The sequence below is a fragment of the Rhincodon typus genome, chromosome 37 (genome assembly GCF_021869965.1).
Source record: "Rhincodon typus isolate 14 chromosome 37, sRhiTyp1.1, whole genome shotgun sequence".
Lineage (NCBI taxonomy): Eukaryota > Metazoa > Chordata > Chondrichthyes > Orectolobiformes > Rhincodontidae > Rhincodon > Rhincodon typus.
Window position 1 is genome coordinate 8038378 of NC_063368.1, and position 16050 is coordinate 8054427.

Consider the following 16050-nt stretch of genomic DNA (forward strand, 5'->3'; position numbering starts at 1 on the left):
GTAGATAATTTCACCCTTTTGAATTGAATGTTAACATGTGCAAGCACTTTTAAAAATGTCCAAGTGCTGCACTTTTGTGTGAGACTAGTGTCAGGCTATCCAACTGTAAGTACCAGCACATCTGTCTTCAGTTAAGTGCATATGCTGCAAGACTGTTATCACGATGATTCTTTTCCCTTTCTTCTGTCGAGTTCCAAGGTTCCAGTCAGATCAACTGATGCCAAAAGTGTGGACTTCAATTATGAGCACCATTGCCGAAAATAATGCTTAAAGCTGATACAAAACAAAACCAATAATTGTGCAATTCCATGAGGCCTAGATTTTCAGGGATTAAAGTTAACAATTGCCCCAGAAGAGTGTCACCATTGCAGAAAGCATTCTTGTACACTAAAGTTCTGTAGCTGAGATTATTTCTGACCCTGTCTGACCAGATCTTGTTTTATCTCTGGACTTGAGTGCAGAAACTTGAGCTTGAAAGCATCCTTAAGATGCCAGGTTGTTCCACCTGTCAAAAGCTTTAGAGTTCAACAGTTTTCAAAATTGACACTTGCAGATATTTTTAAGGAAGCGCAAAGTAATTGTTGAATGGTAAAATGCGAAATCAAAGACTTTATAATGCTGAAAGGAGGAAAAATGTAAGTTGACAAATATGTACGTCAACGTTTTCACTTTAAAGTATGCACCAGGAGGTTCTTGGCTAGCTGCGTTCAGTTGGGGGTGCCATTGTCATCCAGTTAGGGAGTGGAAAATGCTTTATTTTCTGATGCCCTGCTGAAAGTGGATGTGGATCTTGAATGAGGCCAGATTAGGCCCAGTCTCCCACACTGAAATCAAGTACCTAATGCTGCTTTTCTGGGCTGTCATAGCACTGGTACTGTCCCAGCTTCTGCACCAAAGGCCTGGGTTTTCAGGTCCCAACTGCTTCGAAGTGTGTGTGTTATGACGTATCTGAGAATGTTGATTACAGAATGGCTGCTAACTGCTATGTATTGGTACCTCTTTCCTATCTTCTAACGTTGCGTCTGCACGTCCTCTTAATTTGAAGTGGTGGGGGGCCTGCATCATAAAGTGGGAGCTACAAGAATCCTGACTCTTAATTGGGTTTTGTTTATAAAATGTATATTGCAAAATGTTCTATCTTTAATCCTTCTCCCCGCCTGTACTAATAAGTGACCTGTATTGATAATACAGCTGTGTAACTTTTTTTAAGATAACATGGGCAACTTGCAGTTATGTTTCCTCATCCCCGCACCATCCCAAAGTTGGGAATGGAGAGAAATGGTCTTGTTTTCTGTATTATGGAGAACTTTTTGAAAGGTGTCTTTTTGGTCTATGAAAGATGAAAAAGACAAAATGCACTTTAGTGTCTGAAATTTTGATTTTATGGGAGTTATGTAACTGTCTTTTGTTCTGGAGTTCTTCGGAATTTTCTGTTAATGTTTTAACTTGAATTTTAGTACTTGTTGGCATGAAAGTCACTTGATATTCGCACGATTATGCTCCTTCTGCTGTGCCACCATTGTCTGAAGTGCCTTCACCAGTCTGTCCTCTCCTGAAGCCCTTTTTTCAGCTTTCTCTTTGATCTAGTGTTTTTGACCTATGTGGTGTTCATTTTTGATTAATTACACTTACAGTATCTTTCTGGTAAGAGCACTCTTTAACTGCATTTTGTAATTGTATGTCAATTTCTAGACTGTCAGAAGAATTGTTTGCAATAATATTGAGGCTGGGAGTCAGAATTTCAGAAATTTTAGTTACGTTAGGATGCAGTTACAATTTTGCATCAATTCCCGGCTGTAATTACAAGATTTAAAATGTTTCCCTTGTTCTGATAACACACTTTGAATTGAAACCAGGCTTATTTAGCGCTTTTTGGCGAAGATGTGAGCTAATGCACTTTTGTGCTGTTATACTTGTAATTCTGTTTAATTCCTCTTATGTAGCCGGCAGTGTTTTTTTTTTGGTTTTGTACAAAGTGCTTTCTCCAGACAAATACTATAAACAATACTGAAGTTACCTTCTGTTTTAGTGAACACAGTGTAAACACTTCACACACCCACAGATATCCTTCAGTGACATTGTGTCAGATTTGAGTAAGGTAGAAATAATCTGACGTCTGTTAATGCCTTATCTAGAACAAGCATATTGAAAATTAGCAGGCCCTTTTAGGAGGGAAATTGGGAAAGATTTATGCCCAAATTATGGTAGGAGTTTGAATTTTCTTCCTCAAATGCCAATCCATTCTGCATCAATTGGTAATTTAAAATTTGGCCAATCTGTGTTGTAATCCAAAGCTAAGAGTGCGGGGCAGAGGTGGATTATGCAGTTAATTTTATAGGTTGGTCGTGATCTCACGCACAAACTTGAAGTCATAAATAGCCTACAGATATTCTTCCCCTTCGTAGTAACCTTCTGTGATTACTACACAGCTCTGATCTGGATTCTACTCAGTTTATTATTAAATCACTTTATTATATTGATGGTCATCACCATTTTAACTTACTAAATAACATGCTGTAATCTATCAGCATTAAATATTGGTAATGTTACAAATGTAAATTGTAAATTAAAATCATTTGAAAATGGTTGAAAGGGCATTAAACATTAGTAAATGGGTTACTGATCAGCCATGAAGTAAGTGGATGAAAAAACAGCTTTGAGCTGAATGTTCGTTCTTTTCTCTGACAGGTTGCATCCAATTTAGGGGCTTGGAAAACCAAATTCAGACAAATTACCAATTAAACGATTTGTCAATTCAGAGGCATACATATTGATTAAAATGCTTGCTGTGAGGGAATTCCCTGACTGCTCTCTGCCGGTGAGTCTTTTATGCCCACTTGAGGGAATCTTAGTTGAAGTCTCATCTGGAGAGTGGCACCTCTGACAGTGAAGCACTTTCCTCAGCTGCACTGGACTGAAATCTGGGAGAAATAAATTGGCTTAAATGTTCTACTTCAATTTCAATTTCAGAATAGACAAATTCACAAAAAAATCGCACAACTTAGACTAAACTGTTGAACTGAATTCATTCCTGGTTACTCTTAGGTGGGTTATTGAGGCAATTTTGTAACTGAGGAATGATGAGAAGAAACAGTGCTTTTCATGTATGCAAATAAACATGTCTGCTGTTTGATCTGCTGAGTAGCTTTATTTTACAAAGGGCATGCAGCCTCCAATTTTCATATAAAAATTGAAAGCAGAGTCCCATGATGTTTTACTTAGAATTCTAATATGAGGTGCAATAAAAACGGTGCTGTAGGTGTTCAGTACATTTTTTTTTTTGATTTTAAATGTTTTTTTCCCTTCATGAAAATGCTGGCTCATGGAATAATAGTTCATTGGTAAGATGGGCTGTTTGCACAGCTGGATTCAAGCCAACTATTCTTTAACATCTCGTACGTTTTCCAGAAGAGATCACTAAACAACAGCCAGGAAGTAAAATATTTGCTTGCTCTTCTTTCCCTTCCTTCCTCTGTTTGACTTGGGAGCATTGAAATTGTGGTTTGTTTAGCTCAGGTCACTAACCTGCAGACAAGAACTTGAACTGCAGACCTTCTATTCTGGGACATTAACCCATCAAATTATTAGCACGGTAATAGTTAATGGTTGTGTTTTAAAATATGTACTAAGGTTACTTGGAAATAAAGGTAAAATGACTCAAATTGTTTTTAGTTGATGTTTAAGCCAAAAACTAATGGGATAATATATTTTTGGTTTTTGAATTTGTCAGATTTACCAGTATCCTGATGCTTTTGCTTTTCACTGAGATGCTTGAAAATAATTCTTGCATATCTGAACCTTGTTTAAAGCTTGTTAGCTTCCTGCTGACAGGAGAGCTGAAAAAGTGTGCAGTAATCTTGAATAGTAGGTGTCATATGAAAGGAAGGCATGTTGACTAAGAATGTTGCATGAATTTAGTGCTACGTGGGTAACCAGTTGCATTTTATTGATTTGGCAATTATTAGTTTTCAAGCAAAGGACTCCTTTGTAGTTTAACCTATAGATAAGAGTTTCAATGATCTCTACCTTTAAACCAGTTCCTAATAGGTGCTCCTGTAGCCCTCTGTGTAAGAACATTTCTTCAAACCACATTTCTCACTTTTTTTGAATGTAGCATTGCCTGGGCATCAATGGTAACACTGTCAAAGCCAGGGCTGCAGTTTGGGCATGTACTCTATACATTGACCTGTAACAGAAGTTGCATTTAAGATGACAGAATCAAAGTCGGGCCTTCATATTCCTGTTCTTCGTCTTTCTTTTAATTTCTATGCACAGGATTGAGACCGTGTGGTGACAAGAAAATATTGAAAACACCCACATCGAACTGAAAGGTACAGATCTTTTTCTTTGTTTCAATTTGTGAATACTTCAACCATTTAAAGTTGATCAAGTAGCTCTATCCAAAATATTATCCTACTTTTACAGATGCTGATTGACTTGGCACATTTATGCAAATTGTAGTTTTGCTTCCATCTGTACTTGCAATAACCTGTTTTAAAGGCAAACTGCCAAAGCCCACTGGTACACTTATACCATAAGAGATCCTGTACTCTCCTCAGTCTGCATCTGAGACCTACTGGCTTTATGACTAAGTTAAAATGACCAAGTCTAACCCATCTGGTTCATTAATGTCCTTTAGGGAAGGAAATTGCCATCCTTACCTGGTCTGGCCTACATGTGACTCCAGACCCACAACAATGTGGTTGGCTCTGAACTGCTCTCTGGGTAATTAGGGTTAGGCAATAAATGCTGCCTAGCCAGTGACACCCTCACCCAGTTAATGAATGACAGAAAAGTAAGCCATTCAGCTTCTGTTAATTACATTATGGCTTGTTACCTCTGTTTCCTTACATTTGAATACCCCTGATGCTACCCAACAATTCAATCTACATTATCTTAATTTCCAATATTAAGTATTCAAAGGAAGATGAGCCTGTTTTGAGATCCTTCAAGAAAAATAGTGGAATATCTGTACAAATGTTGCTAGTTATACAGCTGCTTTGTGTTGGTGAATATTATAATTTTAATTTGGTAACTGAGTAACCAAAGTGTAGGAAACCTCTTGATGCTAAAGTGTGTTACAACCTGACTCATTCCTCATGCTTTACTGTGGCAGTGGGGTAAGGGAGAATCTGGGAAGTCATAATAGGGCTTGCTCTCTCGCTTCACTCTGTAGCTGGTATTTTCAGTTTCTGCTGCAATGGGAGTCTAATGATTCTTAGGTAGAATTGTAGAGTTTGTCTGTGGGGTGAAATGCCTTGCAGCTCTGGACAGTCATAGTATTATTGTCTACTAAATCACAGACTAGCTCCTTTCTCAAACTACAGATAAGTTTATAGCTTTTGTGGTTTCTGGAGATATACTTCAAGGATAGACAAATTTCTATATTAATTTTAATATTTCCTAGTGGGGCTTTACGCAAAAAAAAACTAAGATGTCCCTGCAGATTAAAACCTTCGCCTTTGGGCACTACAATGAACTTAACAAAACTTGGCCAAATTGCAATGCTGAGAGGTGTTTTATTATTTGTATGTTGAATTCTATCTTTTTGTTTAAAAATGTACTGCTATCTAACCAGTTTCTCTAGAGTTGCTAATATTGTGTGATTATTGATCGTTGTGTGCATGGGCTGTTCAGATTTTAAACATGAATGGTGACTGCTGCTTGCCAATCACCCATCAAGTCACTAAGCTGCTGCAGAAACAGATTTAAAAATTGGATGCTGTCACGCAATTTGTCTAATAGGATGAAAGTGGGCAAGCAAGATGTTGAGTGGTCAAACACAGCAAACAAAAACATCAACTAGCAATGGGTTGGGAAATGTGGTAAGTGAAATTTTCCAGACAAGTATTCATGTGAAATTCATGTGGCTGGAGGAAATTAAATGGGACAGGGTATGAGAAACCTGTAATTCTAAGTTTTCAGTGTAAAGAACGTACTTCAGTTGCTTGAAATCTGTAGTTAATGAAAAACTGTAAAAATACTCAAATCTGGCAGCATCTAATAAGGGGTGGATTTGGTATTTCAGGTTGATGATCTTTCTTCAAAATGGTTGGCAATTGAAATTCTGTGCTTTCTCCACTGCTGTTGGACTTGCTGTGTTATTCCAGCAGTTTTTGTGGGGTTATGGAAATTATAGAACTGTTTTTCTGGGGTTAAGGGATGAGGGAGATACTACAGGGTAGGAAGATGGGAGTCTGCTGGAAGAGACAGGAGCTCTGATCCTCAACAGTTTCCAGAGGAGGCAATTAGGGAAGCAGTCAGAAAGAGGACACCAGGGAAGCTGAGACTCTAGGTGATTAAGTTTAAAGGTTTCAACAATGCCTCACTGAAAAGCCGGAAGTTGGGGTAGTGGAAAAGTTGGTAAATTTAGTTTAGTTTTGAGGAAGAATGTTCACCTTAAGGTGGAAGAGAATAAAGACATCGAGCACCCTCCAGATTTAACACTTTTACAGACTTGCAATGTGGAGATTAGAGGATTAGATGGTTTACTGAAGTTTAATATTGTTACTCTAAAATACAATCTTTGAGATGCTGTCTGTGATCGTGGTATAGGCAGCATTGCTAGCTGCTCAACCCTATCAACCCTGCCATAGTAAGTTCATTCATCATTAATAGAGAAGTTTATACAGTACGTATAAAGTATTGGGAGGACAGCAGAGACAAATTATCATATAGTTAATCCTCTGCATTTGAACTGTTGCACTTAAGATAATTACTTCTTTAAAGGTCATTAATCCTAATTCCAAATAAAATGGCATAATCATAAAACAACATTTCTTGAGCACTGTTTTCAGTTGCTACTAATGCCAACTCCAGGGAGTAAGGGGCGTTTGTCTTCAATTTCAGAAAGTAGACTGGGAATATTTTAATTTCCAAGATGCCACCATTTATCCAAACATCAGTTAAAAATATAGAACGGCTTCTCACAGTTGTTGTCAATTATACTACTATGCATTGACAGTTTGAGCAGATTGTATTGTGAACTCTGTTTAGTGAAGTGTGATTTTTTTTTTCTGTTGTGAATTGTACTGTTGAACCTCACTATTTTAGGGAACTTGCATTGATTGGGCATTTATATTAAAGCAGTCCTCATTATAGGCATGAATTGCTTGTTGCCTGTGGCATACTAAGGACAGGAGTAGAACATTTAAAACATGGTTGATTTTTTTTTTCTTCATATTCAGATGGGGTGTGGGTTTTGCCAGCATTTATTGCCTATCCCTAAGTGCCTAGAGGCCAGTTAAGAGTCAGTCACGTTGCTGTGGGTCTATGGTCACATGTCAGACAGACTATGTAAGGATGACAGATTTCCTTCTCTAATGAACACTTATGAATTGAATGAATTTTGATGAACATCAACAGTGATGTAATCCCTAATAGACTAGCCTTTTTTCAGTTTTTTTTTTGTTGAATTCAAATTTCACCATCTACCCTAGGGGGATTTAAACCCAGTCCCAAAAGCACTAGCCTGGGATTTTTGATTTGGTCTAATGACATTACCAGTACATACCACCACCTGTAATGATCGTCGGTGCTACTTTCCTGCACTATTAGTCATAGAGCTGTGCAGCATGGAAACAGGCCTTGCTGACCAGATATCCTAACTAAATCTAGTCCCATTTGCCAGTGTTTTGCCCATATCCCTTCAAACTCTTCCTATTCATCTACCTATCCAATTGCTTTTTAAATGTTGAAATTGTACCAGCTTCCTCCACTTCTGGCAGCTCAGTCAATACATGCACCATGCTGTATGGAAAAAAGTTGCCCCGAAGGTCCTGTTGAAATCTTTTCCCCCCTCAGCGTAGACCTATGCCTTTAGTTTTGGACTCCTTCACCTACGAGAAAAGACCTTGTCCATTTACCCTATCCATACCCCTCATGATTTTATAAATCTCTATAAAGTCACCCCTCAGCCACTGACCTCCAGGGAAAATAGCCCCAACCTATTCGACCTTTCCCAGTAGCTCAAACACTCCAACCCTGGCAACATCCTTGTAGTTCTTTTCTGAAACCTTTTTCAAGATTCGCAACATCCTTCCTATAGCAGCGTGACCAGAATTGAACACAATATTCCAAAAGTGGCCTAACCAATATCCTGTACAGCTGTAACATGACCTCCCAACTCAATGCACTGACCAGTGAAGACAAGAATTCCAAACACCGCCTTCGCTATCCTATCTACGACTCCACTTTCAAGGAACTATGAATCTGCACTCCAAGGTCTCTGTTCAGCAACACTCCCCAGGACCTTACCATTTGCTATACAAGTCCTGCCCTGATTTGCCTTTCCAAAATGCAGCACTTTGTTTATGTAAATTAAACCTCATCTGCCACTTGTCAGCCCGTTGGTCCACCTGATCAAGATCCTGTTGTACTCTGAGGTAACCTTTGCTGTCCACTACATCTCCAATTTTGGTGTCATCCACAAACTTAGTAACCATACCTCCTATGTTTCCATCCAAGTCATTTATATAAATGACGAAAGGCAGTGGACCCGGCACCAATTGATGTGGCACTGGTCACAGGCCTGCAGTCTGAAAAGCAACCTTCCCACCACCACCCTCTGTCTTCCAACTTTGAGCTAGTTCTGTATTCGAATAGCTAGTTTTCACTATATTCTGTGTGATTTAACCTTGTTAACCTGTCTACCTTGTGGTACATTGTCAAATGTCTTGCTAAAGTCCGTATAGATCACAACCACTGCTCTGCCCTCATCATTCCTCTTTGTTACTACTACAAAAATTTCAATCAAGTTCCCAGACTCAGCCATGTTGACTCTCCCTCGTCAGTCCTTGCCTTTCAAAATACATGTAAATCCTATCCCTCAGGATTCTGTCCAACATCTTGTCCACCACCGATGTCAGGCTCACCAGTCTATAGTTCCCTGGCAGTAGATGGGGACAGTTAAGGCCACCTTCCCAGAAAAAAGCGAAGAGTTCGAAGGCCATTGTGGTGGGGGATGGGTATGCAAAGGGATTGCATATCTATGATGAAGAGAAGACGGTTGATGCCTGTGAACTGGAAATTTTGAAACCAGTGTAAAGTATCAGAAAAATCATGGATGTAAATGCGGTGGGACAAAACAAGGGGAGAAAAAATATCAAGTTGAAGTGGGAAGAAATAAATTCCATGGGACAAACAGTTGATTTGCCTGTCCAGTTATGGATCGTGATTTTAAAGCTTGGTTTGTTTTATTATTTTCTTCCAAGATGTCATGCCTTTCTGAGAATGCATGAGTTGATATTGACTGTGCTGTTGTGACACTAGGCCACTGGATATATTTCTGCTGCAGTTAGCAGGAGTTTTCAGAACTGGTGCTCCCTCCAAGTATCAGATCTAGCTGTGGAGTTCTCCTCCTCTAATCGTTCACTTGAAATAGTAAAAGATAGGCTGAAGGAATACTATCGCCTTTTCATGACTTGTGTCTTATGCTAGGATTTTTTTCAGTCAAGGAAATAGTGCAAGTTACTTTGTTTATGTAATGTAAAATGTGACTTTTAGTCATGCAATGTAACATTTTGATACACTTCTGTGCTTTTTAACTTGATGCTTAGTTGGCCCAACCATTTACCGGTACCGACCTATAACTACTGTCTTTCTGAACAAAGATATGATGCAAGTTTGAGAAAACGATGCCTAATTGTTTTTGGTTTTCTGAAACACCTTCAGGACTGTACTTTAAATTTAGCTACGTCTTATATGGACTGTACTTTGAACAATAAAATATGCAAGTTTATAAGAAATAGGATCAGGAGCATCCCCATATGTTAGGGAGGGAATTTCCAAATCCAAAGATTATCATTTTTGCAATTCTGTGAAGAAATTTCTCGATCCCAGGTAATCAGTCCTTTTATCCTGAGTCCCATGCCATTGTTTTCAATCATGAAAACACAAAACATAGAACAGCACAGAACGCAAACAGGTCTTTTGGCCTACCATGTCTGTTGATCATAGTGCCATTCTAAAATAATCCCATCTGCCTGCATATGGTCTGTATCCCTCTATTTCCTGCTTGTCATGTCTCTCTAAATGCCTCTTAAACTTTGCTATCAAATCTGCTTCTGCTCCCTCCCCTGGTATCATGTTCCAGGCACAAAGCACATCTCCTTTAAAATTTCTCCTTCTTCCCATAAACTTATGCCCCTTAGTATTTGACATTTCTACCCTGGGGTGGGTTGGGAAGACTGACTATCCACCCCTATCCGTGGTTCTCATAATTTTTTATGTTTTTATCAAGTCACCCCTCAGCCTCCAATGTTCTCTTGCAAAGACATTCCAAGTTTGTCAGCCTCCTCTTGTAGCTAACAAACTCCAATTCAGGCAACCTTTTGGTGAACCTCTTTTGCACTATTTTATTTACTAATTCTACAGGAGACAGTTTTACTTCAACTATGTCCGGAATTGCATTGAGTCGGCTTGCGCAAGAAAGAAAAGCCTGGAGAAAGGATCATCCTTTTGTAAGTATTTTTTTCTTGGGAATGTTGGTCACTCCTGGAATGTTTGGATTAGGGATCCAGTTTGATCTATTGGGATCCTGTAGAAGAATTGAGTCTTGCTGTCAAACTTGACTTCTGATTTTGTGCAAGCAGGTGTTTTACTTGAACTGTTAATGTTGACTGCATAGCATAGGGTGTAGTGTGAAGTGAAAACCTGACAATAGTTTAGGACCGAAGGAAGCTATGACAATTCGGCCAATGAAGTCTGTACCGTTTCTTTCAAAAAAAAACAATCAAGTAAATCTTGCTCCTTCCATGTCCCTGCAGGATTTTCTCTTCAATATTTATCCACTTCCCTTCTGAAAGCAACAACTGTAGGGTATACACAATCCATTGCTTCATAAAGGCTTATCTGTTTATAATTTGCAGCACAGTTGAATCAGTAATCTAAAGTTTTGGTGTCTGACAAATGTAAATTTTTGGCAAGTGTAGAGGGTAGGTAATCTGACTGCTTCCTTTCTTGCTCCATTGATTTTCTTTTAATTGGTATGACTTTCTTTGCTATGGTTAATTTTCTTCAGGAAAGCTGCTATGCTACCAGTACAAGATCAAAGTAACATTTCCCTGCTGCTATTTTCAGCTAAAACAGAACAACTTGGGGATAAGCTTCCTTTTGGTTCTGAGGATGAACGTGGCAATAAGTATGGAGTATAGTGATGCCATGAAGGGATTTAAACCAAAAACTTTTTAAATTTAAAGTGTTGTTGGACTGGGTGCCAATATACATCAGCCAACACAGAAGTGATAGCTGTACAGGCCTTAGCGTGGACTGGGGTATATGTAGCAGATATTTAGATGAGCTGGAGTTAATGGAGGACAAGGGACCAGTGAAGGGGGAATTGAATAATTTGACTACGCAATGTAAAACTTGGATCTAGAATCACATTCGAGGAACCTGATGGAATATTTAAAAGAATAGGTTGAATATGCCAGTGTTTGTCTCCTTACAGAACTTTTGAAGCAAATCTTGGTCTGCCTCTGATCAATTAATCTGAATTAGCCAGGTTAGAATTTGAGTTTACAAATTTGGCCTTCCTACAAAGACGACCAGTAGTTAGCACCCATCCACAAATTGTCATAAATCAAAGTTTACTCACTTTATTTTCATATGCATCCTAAACTAGAATCATAGAATCCCTTCAGTGCAGAAAGAGGCCATTTGGCCTATTGAGTTCCGCTGATCCACCATAGAGCATCCCACTATGCCACTCTGACTAGTAGAATATCATAATTCATCGTAGGCAAAGAAGTGAAGAAAAGCTATTTGTCCCTGTAGACCACTTGTTGACAAGTGTTCGTTATTGGCGCTGGCGTTTGTACCTCGGCAGTAGGAAAGAGATGTAATTAAAAACGAAAGCGCCTGCCTGACTGGGTGCAGTGTGTTCTACCCCACTCAGAAACTTGGTCTGTGTGCCTTTCAAGGAGTAGGAATATGAAATCTAATACACTTTGCACCCTGAGATAGCAAGAACTGCAGATGCTGGAGACAGAGACAAGTGTGGAGCTGGAGGAACACAGGCTAGGCAACATCAGAGGAGCAGAAAAGTTGACATTTGAAGGGTTCCAACCCAAAACGTCAACTTTCCTGCTCCTCTAAGGCTGCCTGGCCTGCTGTGTTCCTCCAGCTCCCCACACTTTGCACCCTCACCTTTTGACTTGTATCCTGTCAAAGTCATACAGTTGTCTATATGCTCACTTGGATTAAGGTAAAGTATAAGTCTGTCTGTTCAACTCTTGTTTTCTGTTTTGTTGACAGGGCTTTGTTGCAGTACCAACAAAGAATCCAGATGGTACTTTAAACTTAATGAACTGGGAATGTGCTATTCCGGGTAAAAAGGCAGTAAGTATAATATTCATCAGCACAGCAACAGATTTCAAGATTGCTTTACATTTCACTACTTTACTTCATTTAAATTTTTAAATGAGTTTAAATGTCACTTGGGTAGTAAAGCAGGGACCCAGACAAAAGCCCTGGGGACATGGGCTCTGACCCAATCACAGTAGCTGGTGGAATTTAAATTCCATGAATAAGTCTGGGTTTCAAGCTAGTATGTTTCATGCAACACCATTATAGTTGATTGTCATGAAAACCCAATCAGTTCATTAATGTCCTTTGGGAGTCCTTAGGGTGCTATATTTGCCCAGAATCTCCAGACCAATAGCAGTGAAGTTGACTTGAGTGCCCTGTGGCTGAGCCAGCCACTCAGTTAAGGGCAGTAATGGATGCTGGTCTTGCCAGCAATGCCCTTGTCCCATGAAAACATAAGGAAAAGAAAGTTTCCAATGTGTTTGTTTAAAATATTGGTGCAACTTCTGTCTTGTGGCGTTGCTTGTTAAGTGTTTTATTTTAAAAAGAAACTTGAGCATTCTCTGTTACATGACCATATATGTACCCTACTTGCATTAAGATGTTCTTTCTGGTTGTCCAGATAGGCCCAAAAAGTCTCATGGTGTATTTCAGGACGAACGCATTTTTTAATGTTGTAGTCAAGTTTTCTCATAAAAGTTATCCCGTTCATCTAAGTACTGTTTGTCAGGTCCTCATGCAGACTTGTATTTACCTCCATGTGATATTTAACATCAAAGTAATTTGTCTTTTTTAAATATGAAACGCTGAGATGTTTCTGAAAGATGTGGCAAGATACTGTACTAAACTCAAGCCTAGTGATAATCAAGCTCAGAGTCATTGTTTATTATTTGGTGTGCAGTTAGCCAAGCTCAACCTAACTTCCTTCAATCATTGCACTTATTAGCAATTGAAATTTTATTTCTTAAAATATGCCAAAGACAACTGATTATTATCTTTAATTGAGTAAGGATTACACTTGTAGAATCATGTGGTGATGCAGCATAAAGAAAGCAAGTAATTGGTACCAGGTCTTCGAAGGAGCTATTCAGGAGGTCCCACACTCTCTTTGAAACCCCAGCTCTTGAACTTTGCAAAAAGATGTGGATAAATACTGGAAGCAATGTACTATTGAATCTGGTTCCGTAATTTTTTGGGCATTTCGTTCCAGATAATGACTTGGTTGCATATTTTGTTTCAACACAATTCTCATTTGCCATCTAGTTCTTTTGTTAATTGCTCTAATTCTGTGACGTTCAATCTGAATTATGTTCAGTTAGAATTTTTCTTGTAGCTAACATTCTCTGCAGCTTAACAGGTTAACCCAATAGTGAGAGTGTTGGAAATGCTATCCACGAGTTAGTGAAATGTTAAATTTTTGTCATTATTACTACATCGCTATTTTCATTCTCCCTTCCTAAATAATGCTGTTATGTATCCTCTAAGTACTGCTATTTTCTCCAATATGGCATGCTGTTGTCTTATAATAGCAAGGAGTGAGCACATAAAGATTTCCTCCCATCTAGAACTTCAGTTAGCAGTGGGAACTGAGGACCAAATTCACACTGTGCTAAGCACCCCCTTTGCCAGTGATGATTTCAGTTCTGAGTCTGAAAAAAGCTGTTCAGTTGGAGTCCAGGGATAGTGTTTCTATGGTAACCGTTGTTCAGTGTATGACACTACAGATTTCTTGCTGGCGTTTCATGTAAGGCATTTTTAATTAACAGCAACAACATGGTTTCATACAGATAAAACAAAGTACTGCAGATGTTGGAGATCTGAAATAAAAACAAATTGCCAGCAAAATGCAGCAGGTCTGGCAGCATCTGTGGTGAGAGAAACAGTTAATGGTTTAAGTTTGGAACACGTATTGAAGAGGAATCCTATTGGATTTTACAATAACTGTCTGTCTTCACAAAAGCTGCCAGACCTCCTGAGTTTCTCCACTTTGTGTTATCACAACATTGTTACAGTGCAGAAGGAGGCCATTTGGCTCGCTGTACCGATACCAGTTCTTCAAACAAGCATCATTGGCTCTGGGCAGTGTCCTGCTTTATCCCTATACCCTTGTGTATCATTTTTATCCAAATAGTAATCCAAAGCCCTCTTGAATATTTCATTTGAACCTGCCTCCACTACATTTCCTGGCAGTCCATTCCATGGCTTAATTACTTGCTGTGTGGAAAACACTTTTTTTTTCTCAACAGCACCACCCTTACTTCATTTGTACATCACTTTAAATCTATACCTGTTGTTCTTGTTCCTTTAATAACTCGGAACAGCTTCTCCCTACCTACTCTGTCCAGTCCGCTCATGATATTGAAAACTGCTATCACGTCTCTCTAAGAGTTCAAATGCTGTCTCACTGCGCCAGGAACCCGGGTTCGATTCCACCTTTGGGCGACTGTCTGGAGTTTGCACATTCTCATGTCTGTGGGGTTTCCTCCCAAAAAGATGTGCAGGCTAGGTGGATTGGCCATGCTAAATTGCCCATAGTGTTCAGGGGTGTGTAGATTAGGTGGCTTATGGGGGGGTGGGATGCTCTGAGGATCAGTGTGGACTTGTTGGGGCGAAGAGCCTGTTTCACACTGTAGGGATACTATGAACTACTTTCATCTATTTTCAAACCAGAGTTTCTCTTCTGGAACTATTCTTCTAAATAGCTTTGCACTCTCTCCAATGTGTGCATAAGATTCCTATAATGTGGTTCCCACAACTGTACAGTACTCCAGCTGAGGTCTAACAAGGTCAACGTCACCACTTTGCGCTTGTACTTCTTTATATGCTTTGTTAATAGGAATATAGTATCTTGAGCTTTTTTACCTGCTCTCTCCATCTCTCCTGCCACCTTCAATGACCTGTGCACATAGACATCCAGGTCCTTCTGCCCCTGTACCACTTTAGAATTGTACCCTTTATCTTGTATGGTCTTTCAACGTTCTTCCTGTCCAAATGCGTTGACTGTTGTTTGCCACCTGTCTGGTCACTTCAACTTGTCAATGTCCATTTTGGAGTTCTACGCTCTTCCCCCTCAGTTTACAATTCTTCCCGGTTTATGTTGTCTGCAATTTTTGAAATTGTCCCCTGCATTTCTAAGATCCAGAACATTATATATCAGGAAAAATGAAGGTCCCAACACTGATCCTGGGTAACTTCTCTAGAATCCTTCCTCCAGGTCTAAAAATATCCATTGACCATTATTCTGTTTCCTGTCACTCAGCTACTTTTGTATCCATGTTGCTACAATCCATTTTATACGATATTCTGTAACTTCCATCTCATTGTGATGCTTTACTAAATGCCTTCTGGAAATTCATAGAAACCACTTCAGTGTTGACCTCATTGAGTCTTCTCTTTTTTTTTTAGAAGAACAGCTACAAGTCAGTTAAATACAGTTTCCCCATTAGAAATACGTGCTGACTCTCCCTAATTAACTCACCTGTTTCCATGTGACTGCTAATTCTATCCTGAACAGTTGTTTCTAGAAGCTTTCTCACCACCAGTGGCAAACTGGTCTGTAATTGCTGGGATTATCCTTACTACATTTTTGAGCAAGGCAATAATGTTTGCAGTTCTTCTGGCACCACTCCCAAATCCAGGGATGGCTGAAATTATGACCAGAGCTCCTTAAATTCCTTGCTTTAAAAATCTTGGATGCATATATTCCAGTCTCAGTGCTTTGTCATCTTAAAGTGCCAACAGTCT

General features: G+C 39.2%; 1 protein-coding gene across 2 annotated transcripts in view; it reads left to right on the plus strand.

The window, feature by feature from the left end:
- The window catches only part of LOC109916652 (SUMO-conjugating enzyme UBC9), a 32761-nt gene that overhangs the window by 4606 nt on the left and 12105 nt on the right, over positions 1-16050 (plus strand). Inside the window, exons 2-5 of one of the 2 annotated variants that reach the window (XM_048617732.1) lie at positions 2689-2818; positions 4276-4331; positions 10375-10460; positions 12256-12339. In XM_048617732.1, the coding sequence (XP_048473689.1) occupies positions 10395-10460; positions 12256-12339 (150 nt within the window). In that variant the 5' untranslated portion in view covers positions 2689-2818; positions 4276-4331; positions 10375-10394. The remainder of the gene's footprint in view (positions 1-2688; positions 2819-4275; positions 4332-10374; positions 10461-12255; positions 12340-16050) is intronic. The other variant, XM_048617731.1, reaches the window with a different exon arrangement.